The sequence below is a fragment of the Euwallacea similis genome, chromosome 29 (assembly GCF_039881205.1).
Source record: "Euwallacea similis isolate ESF13 chromosome 29, ESF131.1, whole genome shotgun sequence".
Classification (NCBI taxonomy): Eukaryota; Metazoa; Arthropoda; class Insecta; order Coleoptera; family Curculionidae; genus Euwallacea; species Euwallacea similis.
The window spans coordinates 1,117,054-1,142,129 of NC_089637.1; the positions used below are offsets into that span (position 1 = coordinate 1,117,054).

The following is a 25,076-nucleotide window of genomic DNA, read 5'->3' on the forward strand; positions in this document are numbered from 1 at the left end:
ACTTCATAATTGAAATTTCCTATCATCGTTGAAAGAAGTCAATGTCAATGTCAAATCCCAATTTTTCCCCAAATTTTCTATTTTCCAATTCTTAGGAAAATAAACAAAATTTTGAACGGAGATTGAATTCCTAAAAATCAATTTTTATTCATTAACTCATTTCTGTAACTTCTCATGAGTGAACCATTAGTTCAATCAAAGTTTTATCTAATTTATTGCCTATGTGAATAACCGGATTGTGAAACCGCAGTTTTTCTAACCTATGATATACTCAAAAATTCTTCAAAAGGGCCCCGAATAGTCAGTACAATATAATATTTAACATTTAACACTAGACACTAGATTTAAATGGCCAACAATGGTATTGGAAGCTCCAAACAAGAAATCTCAACTGTTATAACCCAATCAAATTTGGAGTGTAAGAATCTCTACGAGTATTTGAAGACTTTGCCCCAAAGTGTTTTAGAAAGACTTTACAATCATCCTGCTATTTGTTTAGCTGTTTATAGGTAAGTTTCTGTAATGTGTAATTTGTTTGTTCACATCAAATGACAACTTTTAAGGGCTAAGTTTCAGTACCTCATTGGTTGCAAAACAACAATTTACAGGAATACAAATAAACTAATTAGGGTGAAGTAGGAAAATATGTAGAAAATTCATTATGTCTATAGCAAAAAAACTAAATTTTAACTTAATAGAAATATTGGTAAGATAGGGGCTTATGAATACGTTAATCTGTGGTAAACTATGGGATAACAGGTTTATTGCATTTAGAAAGCAGTCTAATAAATGTATTTGCATATATGTAAAGAAACTTGTTTCCTGGCTTGTTATATTTACTACTTGATGGATCTATTCAAATATAAAAGTTGAATTAGTTGTGGATTCAGGAGAGTTGATTAAATAGTGCACTCATATCGAAATAATATTCTTAAATAAGTAGAAATTTTTTTCATAGTGTAAATTTTTGCAAGTATGCAAGTTTATTTTATTTCTTATCAAGGATAAATAATATGGGCATAGTCAACGCAAGAAAAAACAATTTTTTCCCAAAATATTTATTAACAAAGATTTCTTGGGGTATGGGGGTCCAAGGACGCACCTGCAGTGCAGCCCCCTCCCTCTTGGATTTGCCAATTAATTGAGTAATACAGTTTTTGGTATATTTTGTGTACTATAGGGATAAGGTACAGTACTTCAGCATTCAATTTACCAGTTTGAAGCACTTACCTGCAGTATTTGTTTTAACATTTGTAATACTGGAATTGAAGTACCTTTTAAGCCCCAGTAGATGAATCCTATTTAATTACAGGGAGCTTCCAGAGTTGGCCCGGCAGTATGTGATAAGAATTCTTTTTGTAGAACAGCCAGTGCCTCAAGCTGTGGTGGCTTCCTGGGGTAGCCAAACTTTTTCAAAGTAAGTAACAGTAACATTTGGCAATATATTCACTTAACATTTTTTTGAGACAGATATTATCTATGGTTTATTATATTACTTATGGAAAAGTGCAAAATGGAAAGATTTTATTTTCTTAATTTAGATATTTACCTAAGTTTTACTTAAATGGTTATAGTATATAACTACACATGATTGAGTAATGGTTACATTATACACTCACTTTCACATGAAATGCACCCAGCAATAATAATAATTAAGTCTTGTAATTTTGGCAAAATAATGCTTCATAATAGAGTATCAAATGATCAGACTTTCAGTAAAAAAGAAAGAATGCTAGTGTTTTTTTTGTCGTCGACCTATTAGATTTTTATTCAATTGTAAATAAATAAAATAATATTTACATGGAAATATCAGTTTATTTTGTTGTTGAACTGTGAACAAGACATCTCAAAATGCCCCCAGTGAGACAGCGTCGAAATGTTTCCCACGTTTCGGATTTTGATAGAGGGCGAATTATCGGCATGAAGGAGGGTGGATTTTCTTTTCGTGAGATTGTCCGAAGAATGAATCGGAACCACACCACGATTGCGAGAATATGGTCTTCGTGGTCTGAAGAGAGGGTTCAGCGACATCGTCCAGCTGGACGTCCTCCCCGTAGCAGCAACGCACGTGAAGATCGACTTCTTAGACGGATGGCCATTGGTGATCGATTTCAAATAACAATATCTGTTGCAGTAGATTGGATGGGAGCTCTAAATCGTCGGGTGTCGATGGCAACAGTTTACAGAAGAATTTCGTCTTTTGGCCTGCATTCATACCGCCCAAATCTACGACTGCCACTAACCGTCCAACACCAAGCTTCCAGATTGGCCTGGTGTCAAGAACGAATTGATTGGAATCATGAGTGGAACAATATCGTCTTCAGTGACGAGTCGCGATTTTGTTTATGGATCAATGATGGTCGTAGAAGAGTCAGACGAACCGAGGTGAAAGAAGAAATTTGCAATTTTCTGAAAGGCGCCACACAGCTTTAACACATAGTGTTATGGTCTAGGGTGCGATATGTGTTGGCCGAAGATCTTCTCTTGTGTTCGTTCCAGGCACCCTAAACGCACGTCGCTACATTGACAATGTTCTGAGGCCAGTATTAGTACCTTTCATGCAAACTTTACCAAATCCAACAAGATAATGCAAGACCACATAGTGCGAACATTACTCGACGATACCTGGAAGAAGCACAATTGGAAATACTGCCTTGGCCTGCACGGTCACCGGACCTATCGCTCATCGAACATCTTTGGGATATGATGAGTCACCGTCTTCGAAATTTACCGATGCCTCCAAACAATGTGGATGACCTACGACATCATCTTGAGGTAGCATGGAATGAAATACCCCAGGAAGATATTGATCATTTGTTGCAAAGCATACCGCGAAGAGTACGTGCTTGCATTGCCGTACGAGGCGATGTCACTTATTATTAATTTTTTCATTATCAAATGTTGTATCTTTTAACTGAAAGTCTGATCATTTGATACTCTATTATGAAGCATTATTTTGCCAAAATTACAAGACTTAATTATTATTATTACTGGGTGGTGCATTTCATGTGAAAGTGAGTGTATAAAATGTGCTTTATCCCCTTTTTTTGTTGCTCCACTATAATAAGATTTTTTTTTATTCTGTGCAGTGGGTATTTCAGAATGTGTTTATTTTAAAACGTTACTTATTTTTGTTTTGGGACATGCATAGGAATTATAGGATCTAAATGTGCTAAAAATATGGTATTCTTTTTTACGGAGTGCTCAAAGGAATTGTAGGACGTAGGTATGTTGAAACAATGGTAGTTTTCTTTAACATATTTGCTAACTTGAAAACAAAAATACGTTTTTTGATAAGATACTTGCCCTATAAATTTTTACTATCATTTTTCAAATTTACGTATGGATTTGTAAGAATAGTCTACATACAAAATGTAAGTTAACTATCTCCAAAATAGATCGGACGTTTATGAAAAAAAATAGAAAATATTAAATATATTATTTCCTGAGTCTTGGCATTGAAGTGTTGGATTAACTTTATTAATATGAACTTTTTTTATCTCATTTTGATGAATCTATTTTTAAGTTTGGCTGTTGCAGTTGCGGGACATCTGACTATGTGCAGAGGGGAGCATATTCTTTATAAAATTAACATTTAGATTAACCTACCTGGTCAATATTTAGTTTCAAAACAACATTGCAAAAATCGCTCCATCATAAAGGAAATGTTTGTCTTAATTTAAAAATATACATGTTGACAATTTAAAAATACAAATCACTTCTGTGGAGTAATTTTCAATTTAATTCAATGTTCTTCCAAATATTTCATAATGTTGCCTAGAAAGTTTGGTAAAAACTTCATATTTGATGATAAAAAGGTTACACCTGTCTATATTACTATAACAATTGAAAATAAAATTCGGCAAATTTTGTTCAGAGATCATCATTATGTGACTAAAGTTTTGACTGAGCTGAATGTTTGGATCGAAGACTCATTGCCTGGCGGCTTAATCGGTTGGATGCTCTCTCCAACGTTTAAAAGAAACCTGAAGATTGCATTGTTAGGCGGGTAAGTAGGTAGGAGACATTTAAATATTATATCTCACTAGTTACAAAAAATTCAGACATTGCTTAATTTACCTATTTTATTTAACGTGTTTTTAGCGGTAAACCATGGAGTATGTCGTCAGCACTAGAAGTCGATAAAAATGCTCGGGATACAAACTTTTTAGATTCGTACTCGTCGGAAAGATGGGAGTGTGTTCTACATTATATGGTCGGTTCTCAACAGCAAGAAGGTATATCTGCAGATGCAGTCAGAATTTTGCTTCATGCCGGCCTCATGAAAAGGTCAGTTCATCCTAAAAGAAATTGAATTCTTTAATAGCTTGGAAATATTTTTGTTAGGGATGAAGAAGATGGTAGTCCTGTGATTACAAGACAGGGCTTCCAATTTTTACTTCTTGACAGGCATGCCCAAGTGTGGCACTTTTTACTCCAATACCTCGATACTGTTGAGCAAAGAGGATTGGACTTAGTCGAGTGCTTAACTTTTTTATTTCAACTCAGTTTTAGCACGTTAGGAAAGGTACATACGTAAGGAGCAATTATTCACTATAATGCTTTTTCATTCATTTTTTATAGGACTATAGTACTGAAGGAATGAGTCCAGGGCTTTTAGTTTTCCTGCAGCACTTAAGAGAATTTGGTTTAGTCTACCAAAGAAAGGTACCTACTATGAAATACTTTGTAAATATTCACTGTATATTTTCCAATTTCGTTTCAGCGTAAAGCAGGGCGATTTTATCCTACTAGATTAGCGTTAAACATAACAAGTAGTCATAATAAAAATGTACCAGTTCTTGAGGAGGATAGCCCCAAGGGCTACATCGTTGTAGAAACGAATTACAGGGTATATGCATATACAGACTCAAATTTACAGGTGGCGCTAATCGCCTTATTTACTGAACTTATGTATAGGTAATCACACAATTAATGAACTTTTATATTGCAAATAATTTTTTACTTTTGTCAGATTTCCAAATTTAGTAGTAGGGGTGATAACTCGTGATTCAATAAGGCAGGCCCTGCGCGGCGGTATTACTGCCGACCAAATAATTGGCTACCTCAAGCAGCATGCTCATCAGCAAATGCTGATGGCTGAGGCGAAACAGCCTCTGCCTCCGACTGTGGTTGATCAAATAAAACTATGGGAATTGGAAAGAAATAGGTTGACTTATCACGAAGGAGTTTTGTATAGTCAATTTTTATCTCAGGTAAGTTTAAGTGTGAATCTTGCTTGTAGAAAGTACCCTGTATTGTATGTTGTTATCTCAATTTTAAAAAAGATATACATGCCACTCTTAACTCATCCTATAAATTTAATCGCTTCAATTCATGTAGCGAAAAATTTGAAGTGACTTAATTTTAAAAGTAACTTTAAAAACGTTTTGAGAATAAAAAAATTTCAGCAATTTAAAAACGTTTTATTAAGATTCTTTCAGAATTCTTCAAAAACCTTATGCCACAAATTTATTTGCCAGTGGCTTTCTGTCAACTTTGTTAAAATCTTTCTCCATTTACTTCATCATGTTTTTCAAAATTCCGATAACCTGTATCCTCATAAAAGTCCACCCTCTATCTATTCAACTTCTCTGAAATCTACCTAAAAGTTTCCTACACGGAACGATATAAGATATACAAATAATCGACACATACTGTAAATTGCAAAATCCATTTGTCTATATTTATTTTAGGCTGATTTTAATGTTCTAAAGGAATATGCCCAATCAAACGGTGTACTTATTTGGTGCAACAAAGAGAAACGTACTCTTGTTATACACAAAAACGCACATGATGATGTCAAAAAATTCTGGAAAAAGTATTCCAAGGGAAGTTAAGATTACCAATTCAATCTCGATTTTTTACTTCTTTTTTGTTGTGTAACATTGTGTACATTATTAAGTTAATAAACATCTTTTGTTATAAGAGACTTTCATTTTCATTTTGAGAAACCTACATTTAGAAGATCTAATTTTAATTATAAAGGGAACCTACTGCATGTTCAGCTTAGAGATTGGGGACGCCTGACCTAGAACAACTTTTCAAGTTCAACTAAAATTGCTTACCGGCTTGCATTTAACGTAAACCTGGCAAATATTGATTTTACTATTCTGCCGCTCCGACCTAGGTCAACTTTAAATTGAATTATAGCATTATCTAAAGCAGAAACGTTTCGAAGTATAAATCGTGTTCTGTAACCTACATTATTTCTCCTTTAAACGGAATTTAAGCAAATTTGCGTAATTTATTTCATTATCAAATGGACGAGAAGCTGAAAGGAAAACTCGATAATAAATCGGGAATTGCAACTCCTGTTTTTTCATGGTCACCTTTACCTACCAAAAAGAAATTAGACTTCACAGAAAAAGAGGTGAGTATTATTAAATTAGGTAATATTTATAAGAGTTAATTTTGAGAATGTGTTTATTAGGTGCAGAACAAAAAAGGCGATGAAAACGATAATTCAGAACCATATTACCCAAATTGCGAATTTAGAATATGGTTGAGATCATGCGAAAAGGAGATTATTGAGCCCCTAGAAGGCAAAATTACAGGTAACGTTTTATGGTAATAAATAATACTGGTAGGAGCATTTGAACCCTTTTGCAGGCGCCATACCAAGTTGGCTAAATGGTTTGTTATTACGAAACGGGCCCGGTTCTTTGAAAGCCGGCGAAGACGAATTTAAGCATTTGTTCGACAGTTCTGCCTTAATCCATAGGTAATTATAGTCAAATTCGAAATTTAAGTAAAGAACCTGCAGTGTGTATTTGACTGATAACGTGAGACTTTTGGAGGACAAGTGGCTATTACTTTTGTTGTTAATACTTTTAATACTAAATTTTTAAACGTGTACAAAAAACAGTAACCCCACAAAAGTTATATCTTTTAATAAGATAATGCATTAGTGCGAATTCAATATGATCAGAAAAACCATTAAATCAAAGTACTTACAACTTTATTTGGAAAATAATTTCCATGGAAACTGATAAACTAATCAAAGCCCGGTCTTCATTTCCTCGTTTCTATGGAAACAATTTTCCTGATAAAATTATCTGGACTTTTCGACTTTTTCAATTACTTAGATTTTTCGACTATGTGAAAATAATTATTTACTCTCAAAGAGACTCGTTTTAAACAAAGTTATGTTTAAAAGCTTAAGTTCCAAAAATGTTATTGGATACCTTAGCCGAATTTTACCCTCAAAGGCGTCATCAGACGCAAAACCTAAAATGCATTTTAACAATGGGTGGGGTGGTCTGATCATTATCGGGCGGTGAGCAGCACCGAGGATGTTTATGTTTGTTTTTGCTTTGATCTCGGACAAACACGCTACATTGTCCTTTAAATTGCATTATATTAAATGCAGTTAAAGGCTTCATTGGTGTAAGTGAGACTGGAATTCTTTTTGGCCTTCAATTTGCCCAATAAATTTTCCAATAACAAAAGCTAGAACACCATTCATTTTAAACAAATTAATTTTTGACTCAGTAAATAAAATTTTCAAAAATTCGTTTATTACGAAATTTCATGCATTATTCTAAACAAAAAGCGACGTTTATATTTCAAAACTTCATTAAAAAACTCATTTGCGTACCTAGATTTGCAATTAAAAACGGAAACGTTACATACCAGTGCCGATTTCTGCAATCAGAAGTATACAAAAAAATATGGACAGCAAACCGAATAGTCATCACCGAGTTCGGAACCAAAGGAATACCGGATCCATGTCATAGTATATTCCAGAGGTAATTTCTAAGCAATTTTTATAAAAATTGAACCTAAAAATGACTAATTTTCCTGAAAGTTTGGGAGTTAGTATAAATGCTTGTTTTCTAGAATTACCACAATGTTTAGTCTGAAATCAGGAATGTCTGATAACGCCATGATATCGATCTATCCTTTTGGAGACGAAATATATGCTTTAAATGAATTCCCTTTTATCCATAAATTAGATAGAGACACCCTTGATACGCTGGAGCGTGTAGATTTGACTGAAACAGTCGGCGTAGTTAACCACACGTCTCATCCTCACGTAATGGAAGATTGTAAGATCATTGTCAGCAATTTTATATCAATTGTACAGTTAATTAAATTTTATCAAAATAAATTTTTAGCGAGTGTTTACAATATAGGAATGGCAATGTATCCTTCTGGACCGTACCATTGTATAATATATTTCCCAAAAAAAGAAGAACGTATGTACTCATAATATATATTAGTTGAAATTTCTACACTTAAGTTTAACCCCCGTTTAGCTTCAAATACTTCAATGTTCGAAAAGGCCAAAATAGTGGCTTCTATACCTGCAAGATGGCCTTTACATCCATCTTACATGCACACATTTGGTAATGTTTTGTTCTAAATAACGTTAATACAGTATCACATGAATATTTTAGGAATAACTGAAAATTACTTTGTAATAGTGGAACAGCCATTAAGCATTTCCTTGCTTGCTCTAATGGCAGTCAGGTTTCACAATGAACCCCTTGCTGGAGCTTTTAGGTGGTATGGGGATGAATATGTAATGTACCTTAACTACCTTTTTGTGTAATCAAATTTCAATTGTTCGTTTAATTCCAGACACAAATTAGTGTGATTTCCAGAAAAACTGGTTTATTGGAACGGAGATTTCAAGCGGAGACATTTTTCTATCTGCATATAATAAATCAGTACGAGGACTCCGATTATGTAATTCTAGATGTGTGTGCGTACAGAGATCCGTCTATGCTTGATTGTATGTATATCGAGACAATGAGGGTGAGTGCATGAATACAGTATCTAGACTTACCACAAATTGACGAACCATACTCCATTAGACGATCAATTTGTACACCTATTTTTAATTTCAATGTTATTTTTCGATTAATTTTCAATCATATCAGGCGCCAATCTAATTCTTTAAATTTCGAACAATTCCTATCATTTGTACACCTGTGTCCAGTCGTGTGACACCGATTTACTCCAAGATCTACAATATTGCGTAATTATCAAATTTACTTTAGAATATGCAGAATAATCCGGACTATGCTAAAATGTTCAGAGGGAGACCCGTAAGGTTTGTTCTACCAATGAACCCTTTACCTCAAAATGTTTCTGGAGCTGAAAATCTTATAACTTTGGCAAACACTAAAGCCAGAGCTACGTATTTGGCGAGTGGTGAAATTCATGTTAAAGGCGAAAGGTTATGCAATTTGGGGTGCGAGACACCGAGGATTCATTATGAGAAATATTTAGGTGAGTTTAAGATTGAAATCTTAGAAGTTTATGCTAGGGGATTGAAGATATTTTATATCCATTAATAGGCTCTTTTGTATATCTAGGCCACGGCGACGAAATTTGGAAAGTATAATTAAGTATTTTACAGTTTAGATTAATTGGTTTAGTTTGTACCTTTAGGATTAATCGATTGACTAAAATCTTTACCATTCTCGGAGCTCTTCTAATCCCCTGTCTTCTTCGGTGGTTACACTACTATTATTAAAGTTTTTTTTGTTATATAACTAATTTTTCCATAAAACATTTTTAAGAAAGATTTTATGTTCTCTTTGGATTGTTCTGACTAAAGACATGTTTATATATATTTTAGGTAAAAAATACAGATACTTTTACGCCATCAGTTCAGATGTAGACGCTGAAAATCCGGGGACTGTTATCAAAGTTGATGTAAAAACTCGTACTTGCAAGACATGGCAACAGAAAAATTGCTTCCCAGGAGAGCCAATATTTGTGCCATCTCCAAACAGCCAAGTGAGTATCTTTGTTGAAGATTTGTTTTAATTTTTATCATATGTAATATAACAAGTACACTGAAAATTATCTAGAATTTTCGATGCACAAATCATATTCGGAGAATTTTAAAAACGAAATGATTTGTATTTGTGACACGTGTGTATAATTTTTTGACTTAAACATTGAAAATTTTCTTTTTCTAGTTTGAAGATGATGGGATAATATTATCCGTTATGGTGTGGGGTTACGAAGACACCAATCACGTAGGTCTCCTTGTACTAGACGCCCACACATTTCACGAGATGGGCAGGGCCGAATTCAAAACCCCCAGTCCTGTGCCCAAATGTTTACATGGCTGGTTCATACCGAACAAAACAACCAAGTTTTGTTAAATTTGACAATATATTATCATTTTTATTACGTTAATCTTCTAATAAATTATTAAAATGTATAATCAACAATATATTGGAAGTGTAGTTGTTAATAAAATATACTAACATCTATGTAGGTAGGTAAGTATATAGAGATTTGTAATAGTATAAAACAAAAAGCTTATTCTGATTATCATTGACTGCATTGCGGATCGTTATCGTGCGCAATCAGAAATGAAACTTTAAGGATTATTAGTAAAAAACAGTTAAAAACTATAAGCGCTCTAAATATAGGTACAAAGGATGAGATAAACTAAAGACATATTTGGTTTACTAGAGAAAACTATCACGGTGAAGTTACGAGGCTAATTGATCTTACGTTAATTTACCCTTAAATTAAATTTAATCGAAAAATATCTGACGATTTGTCATTACGAAAATTTGAGTCACAAATATCACATTTCAAACATTAAGTCAGTTTAGTGTAACTGGGGGGAGAAAACTTCTTCCTTAGGAATTTAAGGATGTACAGCGGCAAACACGATATTAATGTTATTACGGTTACCTTCCATAAGAAGTCCCAGGTTTTAATAAACTCAGCATCTGAAAAGTAAAAAACGATGTTTCAGAAACTGCTGTAGTCGAAACAAAAATTAAACATTTACTTACCAAAATAGTCATGTAAAATAATTAGAGACAAACCGTAAAGAGCTAGAGAGAAAAACTCGGCCAGAATCATGAGACAATGCCATGTTCTTATATTTAGGGCCACCATTATCAGTTCCGTTAAAATAAGTGATGTAAAGCTAATTGCAACTATGTGAATAAATTCGTCTTCGAAAAGAAGAAGAGCTCCGTACATTATGACTCCACCTGAAAATATAACAGAATTTTTATTACTGATAATAAGTACATAATACGAATTATTAATGAAAATAATAAAAATCCTGAAAAATAGTTAACACTTACCTTGATAAATTGACACTAACACCCAAATGAAGAATGTTTTGTAAGACAAACTTCTTCCCTTTGCTAAATCCTTGTACAATTCCGGGTATGTTAAAGCTATTTCAGGACTGACATCCTGATCTAAAACTAAGCTAAATACCTAGGAAAGAAAAGAAAAAAATTAAGATCGATTTTTGTATTTATTTTTCTAAAATTAACTTTAAGCGTTTTCTTCAAATAACAGTCGTTCTATTATAATATAGGAAATGAAATAGGTTGTTTTCAAGTAAATTCTAGTATTTTCGCCGAAACGAAAGTTTTTTTTCTTCTGAACCTAGGTATTATATCTTTGTATATTTTATTGTCAAATAATAGACATTAAGTTATGGAAATTCGACATTAACATTTTTTGTATATATTCATAAATGTTCGAAAGACTGATAGAAAAAGAACAAACAATTTCCTTTTTAATCAATAAACGTACGAAATTTTACCACAGGATAAATGAGATTGTCAATTACATGTCCGCTATCAATTTAAGTATCATAAATTAGCGTGAAAAATTATTAATTAATTTAAATAAACTAAAAATTTAAAGAAAACAGCCCTATTATAAGTTTTCTAATAAATAGATAGAAAATGGAACAAGAACAACAACATACATGAGTATTTAAATACTGTTAAATTAATTATTGACCGAATAAAATGGCACATTATGTCATTTTCCTCTCATATTCTATTTTTCCAAAATATTTTAGACTTAAATTCCATTATCTCATTAATGACAACTTTTGTAGTATAAAGTTGGCTACATGACTCATAGATGGCGTCACAATATATCTGCGACTGGTTAGCAAACATTCATTCAATTCCTATAGGGACATTTCGATAAGTTCGGTCTTCCTTGTCTAGGGGAGCATAGTGTTCAATGATCGTCTAGTGAGAATACTTTTGCTGGCACCCTGGTAAAAATATGTACCCGCACCCGCTGCATCATAGTGTGCTTAGCGAGTGCAATTTTTGGAAGAGCCCTCCCTACTTTGCGGGGGCCGTAAACCGAAGTAAATCGAAAGTTTTTAGAAATTAATTAACGTTAATTTTCTTTTTTTTATTACAATGTTTTCCTAGATATCGAAGAATATGACAGATTTTTCACAGAAACATCAACGGCTTTTGCCTGAGCTTGCACTAAAGGGTGAATATGATTTCCTGCAAGTTTTAACTCACAATACTGTGCTATTCCACCGCTCCAACAATTCCTCTTTATGTGTGAGACGTTATTCCCAAATAAAATAAAAGAGAAAATTAACAGTCCGCTTCAAGCATATGGAACATATTCACTTGGTAATTTTTCAAAAGGGTGGACCTATAGCCATTTTTAATATTTTTTTATTTTTTATACCATGTTTGAATGTTAAAATCAGGTAGTCTGTCATTGAAACATTCACATGAACTTATTATCGGATAACTTTTCAACATAAATTATTTTTTATAGTATCTAGGAAATAAGCATTGCGCATTGACCAGCACGTAACACGCTACTCGTATAACGACATGTAACATTGTAACGAAGTACATTTCAAAACTGATTTTAGATTTCAGTTATTTTGGTACCGTTTGTTAGATTTCCAGAGCTTAAACACAATTTTTAGGGCGCCTCAAAATTTTATTATTATAGTTTTATATACTTACTGGAAACATCGTATAAACTGTTGCGTATCCAACCATGAGAAAGCCTTGATAGAGCGCTACGGAACTCAAGTAGAACACACTACTAAATACAGCTTGCATTGTCGATATAATTAGGCCTCTATGGATCACAAACTGTGACAGGGACGCTGACCGTTTGTAGGATCGCCGTCCGTGAACCAACAGTAGTCTGGCTAGATGTGAGAATTGTGGAATACTGAAAAGGCGACGATTAAATTATTGATAAATATTGACAATTCTGAATAATATGATAGGAATATGGAAGAACACATTTAGTGTCTGTGTAAATACACATAATAGTTCCAGGCCGTAAATGAAATAAGCCCTATTTTTTGTTTTTCAATTTAATTATTATAATTTATTATTTAATTTATCAATTTAAAAAAATAGATTCTGAACTGCCAAATTTGTAAGATTTTAATTGGCGCTTAAGAACCCCTAGTACATAGTGAAAAAAGAATGCCCATGTACAGATGTCAAAATCATAATATTATTAGTAGTAGCGTAGCACTTTAACAATTGCAATAAAACAAATTCAAAAAGATACACCATAGACTACACAATGCAGGTTGAATGTTTCTTTTCTTATTATAAAGAGAAATTCTTGGGAAATTTATTTAAATTGGTCTAATATAATTACTATTTTATACATGACTTGGTATTTCCTAGCATGGAATCCAGCACATGACTAGTACTTTGAAACGTCAGGTTTAGAGTAACTTGGCGTATCACAAACTTTGGAGATGCCTAGTCAACGCTTCGTCCCTGACTACCCTCTAACCCTTCATTTACCCTTGACTATCCCTCGGCCCCCAACTTACTTCTCACTCTCGATTCTTCCCCTGACTGGACCTAAACATCCCAAACTGAATGTAATGTATATTGTAACACAATTATCTGCTCAAAATATCATTCAGGTGTAGAAGAACGAAATGTTAGATAGATGACACATAATAAATACCAATCGAAATCGTCTTTGTTGCTATGACAACTTAAGGAACTTCAAAGAGATACATTAATATGAATTCACAAGGATTACTTAAAATTAATAAGTTAATTATTACTCAGCCTAGGAGTTTTGGGGTTGTCGTGTAGTTCAATAGTATATATTAGAACGTTCTTCCCTCAATTTAATTTTGTACTGTGCACGTGCATAAAAAATATGAAGATCAATCAAAAGACAATGTAGATTACCAATTTTATGCTAAAATTAACATTTTGTTTGTTAATTATAAAACAAGAGAAATAAAACTTTGGTTGCCAGATTTTCACATTGCTCAGCCACCATTTTCTATCGCATCACGGGACTACGTTCATATAAAACAGCTCAAAAATGGAGAAGTGATTCCAATTTAGAGCCAATAGCTCGTCGTCGTTCGTCTAATCAACCTTCGACACGCATTCTACTATATGTGTGCAGAGAGAAATCAAAGATGGTTATTGATAGTACTTGCAATTACCTTTAGGAAAAAAACAACGGCAAAGGAAAGTACAACTTTCCACATGCATTTCTGTAAATGTGTAGTAACGTACTTTTTACGTACGCTTTAAAAAAAATCCATTTTTGCCGTAATTTATTTGAAATTTAGGGAAAAATAAAAATCTTTTCAATATGCCATGATTCAAGGAAATATTTTTTTTTGTAAATATAGAAATATATATACTTAACCAATAATTACCTGAAATCGCCAGCTAAACTAGCCTGCTTGCCTTCGCGCCCCTCGATACCAATGCCTGCATCTGCTTGTTGGATCATGCTTACATCATTTCCTCCATCTCCAACGGCTGCAGTACGTTTTCCCGTGTGTTGTTGTATTAACTGAACCTATATGAAAAACCGCAATTTCTATAAAACTTTGTTATTATAGAAAAATAAAGGTGAAGTGATAAATTTGTAACAATTTCAGGTGTTGTCTGATCCTTTGATAAAAGTCTATTCAGAATACCTACCACTTGTGCTTTCTGCGTCGGCGAACACCTGCAACAAACAACAGCTGGAGATGCAGTAGCCAACTCCATGAATTCCTGCTGGTAATAGGACAGACAGACCTCTAGACTCTCACCACTTATTACCAAGGCACAATCCTGTTTTTTCCTGAAAGCGTTTAACTCCAAATGGGCATCCGTTCTAGTCACAACCTTTTTAAACACATGCAAACCTAAAAAAAGTGAGAATAATAAATAAATATACAAGTAGACAAAAACCCCATTAGAAACAATTATCGCCGTCTAATACTTACTCTGGGTTCTTGAAACTAGCCGGGAACTTTTTGCAATACATGTTGCAGTTTCTAACTTATCTCCTGTCAGCATCCAGATTTTAATCCCTGCGTTCCTTAGTACTTCAAGAGTTGTTCTAACATTTATAATATATATAAAATTAAATGAAAATACTATTTTCTATATGAGTAACGGCTATAATACCTGACGTTATCCTGCAGTTTGTCTTCCACTCCTGTGATGCACAAAAGCTCCATCTCTCTTTCAAGAGATTCAACTACTTGGGCAACTCGACTGACTCTGTCAACTGTTGACAGTCGGGCAGCGTTATACCGTTTCTGTAAAGACACATTTATTATTATTATTGTAATTCATAGTAAAATATTAAATACAGCCGAAAATATTATAAATGCAATGTTTTCCTTATTATTCATCAAACATGACTATTACCTCAAAATCGAAATATTGTTCCTCAGTAAGAACCTTCTTAGCCACAACTAATGTTCTTAACCCATCCCTTGCCATATTGCCCACTTCTTCATCTAACCAATCAGTATATTGGACAATGGCGGCCATCACTACGTCTGCGCCTTTCAAATAGAACATAATTTCACCAGTAGTTAAATCCTACAAGAAACACACACTAATTTAATTATTTTAAAGTCTGTCTCATAGTTCCATAGCAGTAAAACACAATAATAAGAAGTAAAAAAATGTGTCATTCAGACTATCTGTTCGATTTAATAGACACACTATTAAATATAGACAAATGCTTCCATTTCCTTATTACTTATGACTAAGTCTTCTTTCAACAGAACTATAAATAGCTTAAAATTTTAGAGTTAGTAATCAGGTCATTTAGACAAATTCTACTAACCTTGATAATAATTCCCATTCTCTTTGTTTCGCTAGTAAAAGGAAAAATTTGCAAAATAGCGTAGTTCATTAGCCGCCCGTCTGGTGCTTTAAGTTGCATGGAATCCTTGTCCCTACGAAACAGGGTTAAACCCACTTCTTGCGTCCAATGTACAAGAGCCACTTCATCAGGACTGGAAGCTTGATAAGTCACTTCCCTGATAGTCGCTTGAAGATGTTGATCGGCTTCCGTTTCGGACGTAATTGACCCTGAAACATATTAACCATATCAAAAATAGAGACAGATATTATACTGGCATTCTTACCTGAATCATTGTTATCACTCTCATAAGTCGGTGTCACATTATGACAGAGAGCAAGAGCCTGTACTGCGTCTTTTACTCTTGTCGTTTCCGATCGTCTAAATTTGGTAGGAGCTCCAGTGTTCAGGGGACTTTCACCGTTATTCAGATAAGCTGTACGCAAAACGCTACTAACCTAAATAATTTGAAAATTATAGTTAATCCTTTCGTTAAATTCAATGATGATTAACGCCCAATTGTATGAAAATCGGTTCAGTTGAACAACGTCTGGTACTTGAACGATTTCATAAAAACAGTACTGCTGTCAAATCAATTTTGTTTGCCATACTGGTGACAGCAATACTATTATTTATGAGATGGTTCATGCATAAATTTTTGGTTTTGGAGAAAATTTTGCTTGAGATGTTAGAAAACTGCTATTTTTTGAAAAATGAATCCTATAATACTGTTAACACCAAATATGCATTTGATCCATGCGGTGAAAGCATTTAACTGACGGCAGAAAAATATAATAAGCCTTATGTCTGGTAAATACGTAGTAAAATTGAAAATTGATTAACAAGACCTTGAAGTTCTTAATGCCATATTAAATTAATAATAGGTGAAACTATATGGCAGAAAATATAGAAATCGTATCTCCAACGCTTCTTATCTGCAAAGTGTAAACTAGATAATGAAATGATTTATAAACCATATTAAAAATAATAATCCATTATGGTGTACTAAGTGATAAATCAGATTTCCATAATATATAAAAATAATAAAATTACTGAACTGAAATATCAAATTAAATATGACACCTCTGAACTTGATATTAATAATACAATTATTATTTAGTTCAGGTTAATTCAGGTTAGTACCATCTGGAAATATAACTACACATAATTAGATCACAAAAAAGTAAAAACAATTTAATACGTATTATTTGCAGATGTCCATATTATTAACTACAACAAATAAGATTTACCTCCTCAAAACTGTCTCCAGCGTAACATCCCGACCCGAGGTGTAACCGCTTCAAGACCATGGAGTTTTGTGTCAAAGTCCCTGTTTTATCCGACAACAAATAGGATATTCTTCCCAGTTCTTCGGGAATAGTCGTACAACGAACCGCTGTTCCACGCATATGCGGGTCTTTACCGATTGACCACGAATAGTAAGATTTTCCCATGTCGAGATTAACCCTCAAACTAAAAAAAAGTTTTAAATGTTTCTGAAAGCTAACTTTAAAATATGTTTTATTACCTTATGGGAATAATATAAGAAAACAAGAGCACAAACCGAAAGAGGTACCTATACCATGGGCCATTAAAACCTTTCAAAACTATCATCAAAAAAGCCAAACCCATAACGGCCACAAACAAAAGTTTAGTTATGGTATTAACTTCAATATCAAGAAGTCCAACTTTTGATCTGGGTTGCGAGTTGTTCATTACTGATCTTGTTTCTGGACCTAAAAAAATTCAAATTATGTTAACTTATAGTACAAGAGATAGAGATATATACCTGTGTAAATAACAACTCCAGTAGCTTGCCCTGAAGCTATAACACAATTGGTCCACAAAGTATTTTCAAGATCTAAACCTTCATCATTGTTTAGAGAATCAGACTGAAAATTTGAATTTTAGCTATTTGCAAAACAATAAATTAATTATATACCCTTCGAAAGGTGCCAATAAAAGAATGAATATCCCTTTGAGGTTTTTCCACATAAATCATGGCATCTATTTCATACAACTGGTGGTCACTGGCAAGTTTCTGAGTTGCCGGAACTGCAAGTCTCAATTTCCAGTCGGTTTCACCATCAAGTTGATCGGTTCGTACAAAAACAGTTCCGCTGTTCTCGGATGTTCGCAATAACACTAAATCGGCAGGTACTCTTTCATCTTTGTCCACGATTATTACATCACCAACCTATAGTTACCAAAATTCAACAGATTATAGTCATCTGTGGCTTTCAAAAATTACCTTCAATTTATGAGCGGCAACAATTTCAAAAGGTTTGTTCCTATCTTTCAGTAACCTTTTACATTTTTGATTATTAACCTCTTGATCCCTTTTATGTCTCCTGAGGTCATCAATGGCTTCTCGGCATATTGTGATAAAAAGGACAAAACACTAATAAAAAAAAATGTCTTGCCCATGGCAAAAATTCTTGACCTATGCAAGCTTACCAAAGGGCCCCAATAGGTGTACAAATATCCAATACGGATGTCAGGAACAAATTGACTGGTTGCCATAATCAAAAAATACAAGTTTAAAAAAAATTTAAACTGTTGAAAAAGAACCATGGGCAAGAAAGTTATAATGTTGTATTTCTGGTTTCTTATAGCGTTCGCGGGGAACTGCCCAATGGTGACTTTCCCCAAATTGATGGTTCTTGATTTTAGTTCTTTGGGGCCACAACATCTTCGAAAGAGGTTGCACCAGCAACTGAAATTAAGACCATTCTTGTAGCTATACTATAAGATTGATTATACCAAAATTGACATTTTGTTAGAGTCCAATTTTCAAGTTTAATATTTAAAAGATGTTATATCAAAATTTCATATTTATTATTTTAAAATGTATTAGACCTTACAAAAGTTTACATTAAATGGAATGTATTATGTACTACTTTGATTTTAAAATATCGGACTTTTTGCACTTTTGGAAGTTAAAACTTCCACACTGTTTGAGTTGTAGTAAAGCAGCTTTGAGTTTTGAATTCCTCATAAATTTTTAAGATGACTTCATGTTCTTCATTTGAATTTTCAACTACAGTAATGTTCGCTTATAACGAACCCGCTTATAACGAACTTTCGCTTATAACGAACCTTAAATTTTTAGAAGAATAGAAAAACTTTACGGTTATAACGAACTTAACGCGGGATTTTACCGAAATCCCAAAGAAGAAAAGTAAACAATTCTCGGGGAAAGTCCAAAATCGTTTGAAGCAAATTGCTGACACAAACGACACAGTTGTTCCAGTATATTGATAGCGTTCAAAGAATTCGTTCGTTAAAAAAATCATGAGTTATATCATTAAAAAAAAAAACGTAAAGCTTTAACTTTAAATTGTAAATATGACATTGTTAAACGGTTGCAGAGACATGCCAAACAGAGTGAAATTTGTTCAGAAATGGGATTAAGTAAATCAACGGTAAGAACAATAAAATATGCAATGTTCACATATTTTTTTTTGTTATTCCAGTAATTTTCCGGCTTTGTAATAAATTATGTAATTTGAAATAGTATTAATACGAATTAAAATTTGACTATACATATGTAATTTTAGGTTGCAACAATTTGGAAAAATAAAGAAACAATCCTAAAAACCTTCGAAAGTGGACAACATTCAAATGTAAAAAAAATCAAAAAGCCCAATAATTATGAAGTTGACCAAAGACTCTTAAAATGGTTTTCTCAACAAAGAAATAATAACGCAATTGTTAGCGGTGCTATATTACAATCAAAAGCTGAAGATTTTGCAAGTAAGGTGTCCGGAAACCAGGAACCGAAATTTAATAGAAGCTGGATCGAAAGGTTCAAAAGAAGGCATAATATTACGAGTGGAAGAATTGCTGGAGAATCGACTTCAGTTGATATGAACATTGTAGATGACTGGCTGCAAAACAAATGGCCAATAATTAGGTCAAACTTTAAGGATGAGGACATCTTCAATGGAGATGAAACCGGTTTATTCTTCAAGCTTACACCTGATAGAACACTAAAGTTTAAAGGGCAAACCTGTGAAGGTGGAAAGCTTTCCAAAGAAAGAATCACTATATTTGTTGTAGCGAATTTGACAGGATCCGAAAAAAGAAAGTTATTGGTAATTGGAAAATCTAAAAACCCTAGATGTTTTAAGAATATTGTACAATTGCCAGTAACTTATAAGTCCAATAAAAGGGCATGGATGAATTCAGAGATTTTTATAAATGCATTACGTGAATGGGATGAAGAATTACGCCGTAAAAAAAGAAAAATCATATTGTTAGTGGATAATTGTCCGGCTCATCCCGATGTTAAAAATTTGATGTGGATTACGTTAGTGTTTATGCCACCAAACACTAGTTCTAAATTACAACCCATGGATCAGGGTGTTATCCATAGTCTAAAGAGTCATTATTGACGACTCCTCCTCTCGGAAATGATATCTTGTATGAATAGTGGTAAGGAAAAATTTATTATTACTCTTTTGGATGCAATACGCTTTATTCATATGGCATGGCAAAAGGTGTCAAAGCAAACGATTAGAAATTGTTTTCGACATGCCGGTTTTCTCGAAAATGAGAATTTTGATTCAGATGATGACTTACCATTAGTCGAATGGCTTAAAAAAAATCAATGCAAAAATAAAACCGATATTCAAGAGGATTTTCTTCAAACCAACAACGATTTTCATGAATTTGTTCATGTGGATGACAATCTTGTGAGCGTTGAGTTTTTAGACGATAATGCCATTATTGCGTCTGTCTTCTGCATCTGACACTTATGATGATGATGAGGAAGACGAAGATGCAGCATATGAGAATAATGAAATAATATCCGTTCCTACAACCACAGAAGCACTTCGATATGTTTCTAGTATTTGTCAATTTCTTCAATCGCGAAATACTCCACAAAATGTTCTCGATGGAATAGCCCATGTGGAATTACATATAAATGAAATTCATTTCACCACAATAAAACAAACCAAAATTAGCGATTTTTTTCTTTCTAATTCCTAAAAAGTGTTGTTAAATTTAACAAATATGTATTATTTAAATTGGTTACTAGTTGAAGAATGTTACTTGTTGACTTTTTTAAAATATATATGTATGTAAATAAAGTGAGTTATGTATTAATTAAAAAAACAATCATAACACCATTTATTGCTTATAGCGAACTTCGGTTATAACGAACTATTTACTACGGTCCCTTGGGGTTCATTATAAGCGAACATTACTGTATTTTCAAATATTGATATTTACAATATGACACTTTCTGTGCATTTTAATCCCCTATAACTTCCAAACAGTTTAAGTTACAGCAAAGTGGCTTTTAAACTCATGCCTTAATTTTTCCAGAGAAATGGGAAATAAATAATTTTTAATAAGCTTTCATTAGAAAAACAGTTTTTTTAAATGACAAAGTATAAAATTATATTTAAAAATTAGGCATAAAAATCACAAGAACGGCCCATAAATTTATAGAATTATTTACTTGCCTGAAATGGTACCTTTACACTTTGAGCTCAAAAATAAAAGAAACTAATAAATTTTAAATTTTGAAACATTTTTAAAGACTAATAAAAAAAACTCTATACAGAATCAACAAGAACAATTTTTACAATTTGAAGGAAAATATACAAATAATGTAATTTCATGACTGTGTAATCATCCCTGTTATTTAAAAAATATTATTTGCATCTTTAGCACAAAACATTTTCACGCCCTGATATGATTGTTCTTGTTCCTCCTAATCTGAACAATTTTCAGATATGGGAATAAAATGTGAGTTTTACGCCCCGCCACAAACATGGAAAACAACTATGGATACTGTAATTCTGTACATATGTAAGGTAAAACTTCCTCATTATATAGCAAAATAAAGAAAAAACATCTAAGGTACTGTGGAATTTGATCAATTTCTGATTTGGGTTTTTGAAGAGTTACATAAATATCTATTTAAATAATTGTGATAAGTGTTTTGTAGATCAGTTTAAAAACTATTATTATACTTTCATAATCAAAAGACGGGTGGGTCAGCGCAAAACTTTAGGAATAAAGGGGTCAATCAAATAGGTCACTACTGGTTACCCATATTTTTGAAGGGATTTAATTATTGTGCTTTTCTAGGACAAATCAAATGCTTAATTATTTTACCTTAATGATGAATTATTTCGAGATTTTGAAATGAGGGGAATGTCCTCTTTGGAAGTTTTTGTTATTGTAATCTGAGATTCCGCATCCATATCAATTAGAATGGAAGATTCTCTTTTGGCAATCGGACAAATGTACGTCTTACATGTTTAACTGGAACACAGTACATATATCAGGAAAATTAGATTATAACGTATGAATAACTTTCTTGTTTTGTGAAATAAAGCAAAACGCAAAATTTACAATTTATTGACTTATGACGTATTATGTCAATTGCCAAAAAAGATAGCTGACGTACTGTTATTTCCATCGCTGTCAGCATACAGGGTTGTCAGTTGACAAACTATTCTACCAATTTCTCTAACTATACGACTTCGTACAATAATCAGCCAATCGATCAGTTATGTAAATGTCACCTTTGACTTTACGGAACGTTATCAATAATTTCGGTTACTTACAATCGTGCTATAAGTAGCACCCACCGCACTGACTCGAGTACGGTTAACTTCTTTTATTGATATAGGTACCATATTAAATTCAATAATATAATAATTTCACAAAATTAAACTAGTTGTAAATGAAATACTGTGGATAATGCGTTTGGTACCTTGTATTACCGCCGTGCGCTTGCAAGTCTCTCATCAGTATTTCGATTTGCAAACTTCACACGTATGTTGCGAGAGATAATAATTTACTTACCACGCTTATACAGAATGATTCCAAGCTAATGGGCCAAACTTCATCCACATATTATTTCTTAAAAAATATTATGGGTTGGCTAAATTTGTCTTACGCTAAATTTAACAGTTTTTGATATACAGCGTGTTAGTTTCTATTTTTTTAAAACAATTTTACTTATAGCTCTCATAGTTTTTGAGATATTTAATTAAAATTTGAAAATAAGAATATTCATTTAGGTTGACTCCACTAGACGTTCCAAGTGGTTGTTATAATCTACAGGGTGATGGCTCAGATACCATTAGACTGTTCTATTCTAGAAAATCCACTTCGCTGTTCAATTTAGCCATTTTTGCGTCACCTGTATTTTGCCCTTTAGCCGTTTAGCTTAATTAAGTCATTTGTAAAAATATGGTGCAAGACACCCCCTTTTTACTAAAACATTTTAGTAGTCAGAACTATCAACTAACGAAATGTAACAGTATAGATTGGCCAGTATTAAAACAGATGCATATCATAACGTTGAAATTCGACGGTGTTTCCGATTGAATGATAAATTCAGTATTTCTTATAAGGATAGTAAAGTAAAACATATTAAAATGGACAAATATGCTACAAATTTGGTGACACCACACCCTGTTACCAACATTGTCTTCCATTTCCATTATTTATGTTCTTGTCATGTTTAAATATTTTACTAAGCATTAACAGACAGGTTACCCTTAGATCTAAGTCCTAGTTGCACTTTATCTACATAATTATTGTTTGTTCTGAGACTAATTTCTCTCTGAAAACATTTCGTATTTTGAATGTTAGGGTTGGCAATGAAATCATATGTTTTATAATGTGCATTGGTTTTAGTACTGGACAAAGTATGTTTGTTCTGTCTAGTATAGGAGCAAAGCCTAATGGATAGTTTCAGGTCCAAATTTTAATTAAATATCTTAAAAACTGTTAGAACTATAAGCCAAATTAGAAAAAATAACTGAAACTTTCTAACATCTTGTGTACCAAAAATGATAAATTTTCATATAAGGTAAATTTGACAAAATAGCAGTATTTTTCTAAAAGGAATATGTAGACAAAAATTGACCTATTAGGTGGGATCACTCTTTATACTTGCATATTTATGCATTACCTTTGTCTCTTTCTATTAAATTATAAACAAACACCAATTTGTTTACTTAAAATGAGATTGGGATGCAGAGTCTGAACTGGTAACACATCATAAGACATTACAATTTATTTCGTTAATCTAATTGCTGAAAATATTTGGCTTAGTAACTGGGGACATATTACTACATAACCTGAGTTTGGGATTGATCTGTAGTATTGAGTTTATTTAAGTTATGTAGTGGAAAGTATGATATCTTGGTTGGTATTATAACAACTTCCTTTAAAGAATTACCCTCAGAACAAATATTTACTTAAGTAATAATAATAATCACACAGAGCCTGAAGTATTCATTAGACCTAATTTTTGTAGTTGTACGAAAACGGTAGTGTATACAACCAAGGCAGAAGTGCATAGGTTTTGTTACCATTAAGGCTGCCTAACAATTTGGAGATTAAATCAAATTTTCTTGGCAAAAACCGAATATCTGACACCCTATGTTTAAAACTCACCTGCATAAAACACTACTTAATGTCCTTTTTCTTACTGGATTTCGATTATTCTTTGCTGTGTGGACATCCATGTCATAATTCCCATGACTCGAATTATCCAGAAGAAAGTCGGTTTCTTCCTCTATATCAAAGTCTTGAAGGGGATATTCCATTCCAGTTCCATATCCAATTTCATTGAAACATATTCCTTAATACGACACAACACTTTAGGTAGAAGTAGATGGATTTTTGGTATAGATTTGTAGCTAAACAGTGACAGTGAGAACAATATACGATAAGTTATTCATCGGGGAGGTTCCTAAATACCTATTTCGCTGTATTTTTGCGGTTTTTGATCCAAAAGTTATCAAATAAAAAAGTGCTCATATCATCACATTGTATCATAAACAAGTAACAGGGCTACTTCAAAATCTATAATCTACTGGTATGTTGAGTTCTTACTCTTTACCATGTTCTCTTGTTCTGTTTCTCTCCCCATTAATAAAAAAAAATGATATCGACATTCGATTTTAACCAGTTCAAACTTTAATATATTTCGATTGTGGATGGGATCAGGGTTCGATTCTATAGTTACAAATAAGCGAATAAAATTGTTTGTCCAATAAAAGGGGCCAATTACATTTTTTAACCAATTAGCGTCGCTAAAAAATTAATTCATATTCTTATATATTCCTATAGAATAAAATACGGTGCACTATCGTTAAATTTGCAAAACGAATCGAGAGTAGAGGTTTGAAATGTAGATTATGTATACTACTTGTTAA

General features: G+C 32.9%; 4 protein-coding genes and 1 non-coding gene across 7 annotated transcripts; 4 read left to right on the forward strand and 1 right to left on the reverse strand.

The window, feature by feature from the left end:
* Window positions 1-71: 71 nt before the first annotated feature.
* On the forward strand, window positions 72-5,930 carry mrn (general transcription factor IIH subunit 4 marionette). Its single transcript, XM_066403423.1, has 9 exons — window positions 72-509; window positions 1,313-1,417; window positions 3,878-4,009; window positions 4,105-4,290; window positions 4,348-4,528; window positions 4,585-4,668; window positions 4,727-4,920; window positions 4,976-5,216; window positions 5,697-5,930. The coding sequence occupies exons 1-9, from the start codon at window positions 349-351 to the stop codon at window positions 5,838-5,840; spliced, it is 1,428 nt and encodes a 475-aa protein (XP_066259520.1). The 5' UTR covers window positions 72-348; the 3' UTR covers window positions 5,841-5,930.
* Window positions 5,931-6,211: 281 nt separating this feature from the next.
* ninaB (neither inactivation nor afterpotential B) lies at window positions 6,212-10,710 on the forward strand. 2 transcript variants are annotated; one of them, XM_066403420.1, is made up of 12 exons: window positions 6,212-6,373; window positions 6,434-6,557; window positions 6,613-6,724; window positions 7,605-7,751; window positions 7,843-8,051; window positions 8,121-8,201; window positions 8,262-8,351; window positions 8,403-8,527; window positions 8,587-8,763; window positions 9,009-9,240; window positions 9,593-9,753; window positions 9,939-10,710. In XM_066403420.1, the coding sequence occupies exons 1-12, from the start codon at window positions 6,263-6,265 to the stop codon at window positions 10,125-10,127; spliced, it is 1,758 nt and encodes a 585-aa protein (XP_066259517.1). In that variant the 5' UTR covers window positions 6,212-6,262; the 3' UTR covers window positions 10,128-10,710. The 2 variants fall into 2 exon arrangements, with proteins under 2 accessions (XP_066259517.1, XP_066259518.1); XM_066403421.1 differs by lacking the exon at window positions 9,593-9,753 and having other exon boundaries at window positions 9,939-10,161.
* LOC136417635 (probable phospholipid-transporting ATPase IIB) lies at window positions 10,119-24,546 on the reverse strand. 2 transcript variants are annotated; one of them, XM_066403413.1, is made up of 18 exons: window positions 24,313-24,546; window positions 18,337-18,595; window positions 18,131-18,280; window positions 17,822-18,076; window positions 17,669-17,771; window positions 17,408-17,615; window positions 17,130-17,352; window positions 16,166-16,337; window positions 15,862-16,109; window positions 15,435-15,611; window positions 15,189-15,322; window positions 15,005-15,120; window positions 14,715-14,923; window positions 14,444-14,589; window positions 12,747-12,960; window positions 11,076-11,214; window positions 10,776-10,979; window positions 10,119-10,709 (listed from the first exon to the last, which is right to left on the reverse strand). In XM_066403413.1, the coding sequence occupies exons 1-18, from the start codon at window positions 24,462-24,464 to the stop codon at window positions 10,576-10,578; spliced, it is 3,243 nt and encodes a 1,080-aa protein (XP_066259510.1). In that variant the 5' UTR covers window positions 24,465-24,546; the 3' UTR covers window positions 10,119-10,575. The 2 variants fall into 2 exon arrangements, with proteins under 2 accessions (XP_066259510.1, XP_066259511.1); XM_066403414.1 differs by lacking the exon at window positions 24,313-24,546 and adding an exon at window positions 22,012-22,255.
* LOC136417733 (U4atac minor spliceosomal RNA) lies at window positions 11,952-12,082 on the forward strand. Its single transcript, XR_010752849.1, has one exon. It is a non-coding gene; the product is annotated as a U4atac minor spliceosomal RNA (small nuclear RNA).
* LOC136417587 (tigger transposable element-derived protein 4-like) lies at window positions 19,038-20,276 on the forward strand. Its single transcript, XM_066403346.1, has 2 exons — window positions 19,038-19,304; window positions 19,440-20,276. The coding sequence occupies exons 1-2, from the start codon at window positions 19,284-19,286 to the stop codon at window positions 20,274-20,276; spliced, it is 858 nt and encodes a 285-aa protein (XP_066259443.1). The 5' UTR covers window positions 19,038-19,283.
* Window positions 24,547-25,076: the final 530 nt, after the last annotated feature.

Bases quoted from the DNA above. Each gene is read 5' to 3' on its own strand.
- LOC136417635 (XM_066403413.1), bottom strand. From the start codon at position 24,464: ATGGAATATCCCCTTCAAGACTTTGATATAGAGGAAGAAACCGACTTT. The intron at 16,338-17,129 runs GTAAATCTTATT...CAAATTATTTAG, and splicing joins CTGGAGACAGTTTTGAGGAG to GTTAGTAGCGTTTTGCGTAC. The intron at 14,590-14,714 runs GTAGGTATTCTG...TTTTTCATATAG, and splicing joins CGACGCAGAAAGCACAAGTG to GTTCAGTTAATACAACAACA.
- ninaB (XM_066403420.1), top strand. From the start codon at position 6,263: ATGGACGAGAAGCTGAAAGGAAAACTCGATAATAAATCGGGAATTGCA. The intron at 8,052-8,120 runs GTAAGATCATTG...ATAAATTTTTAG, and splicing joins TCCTCACGTAATGGAAGATT to CGAGTGTTTACAATATAGGA. The intron at 9,754-9,938 runs GTGAGTATCTTT...TTCTTTTTCTAG, and splicing joins TGCCATCTCCAAACAGCCAA to TTTGAAGATGATGGGATAAT.
- mrn (XM_066403423.1), top strand. From the start codon at position 349: ATGGCCAACAATGGTATTGGAAGCTCCAAACAAGAAATCTCAACTGTT. The intron at 1,418-3,877 runs GTAAGTAACAGT...AATTTTGTTCAG, and splicing joins GGTAGCCAAACTTTTTCAAA to AGATCATCATTATGTGACTA. The intron at 5,217-5,696 runs GTAAGTTTAAGT...TATTTATTTTAG, and splicing joins ATAGTCAATTTTTATCTCAG to GCTGATTTTAATGTTCTAAA.
- LOC136417587 (XM_066403346.1), top strand. From the start codon at position 19,284: ATGGGATTAAGTAAATCAACG. The intron at 19,305-19,439 runs GTAAGAACAATA...ATGTAATTTTAG, and splicing joins TGGGATTAAGTAAATCAACG to GTTGCAACAATTTGGAAAAA.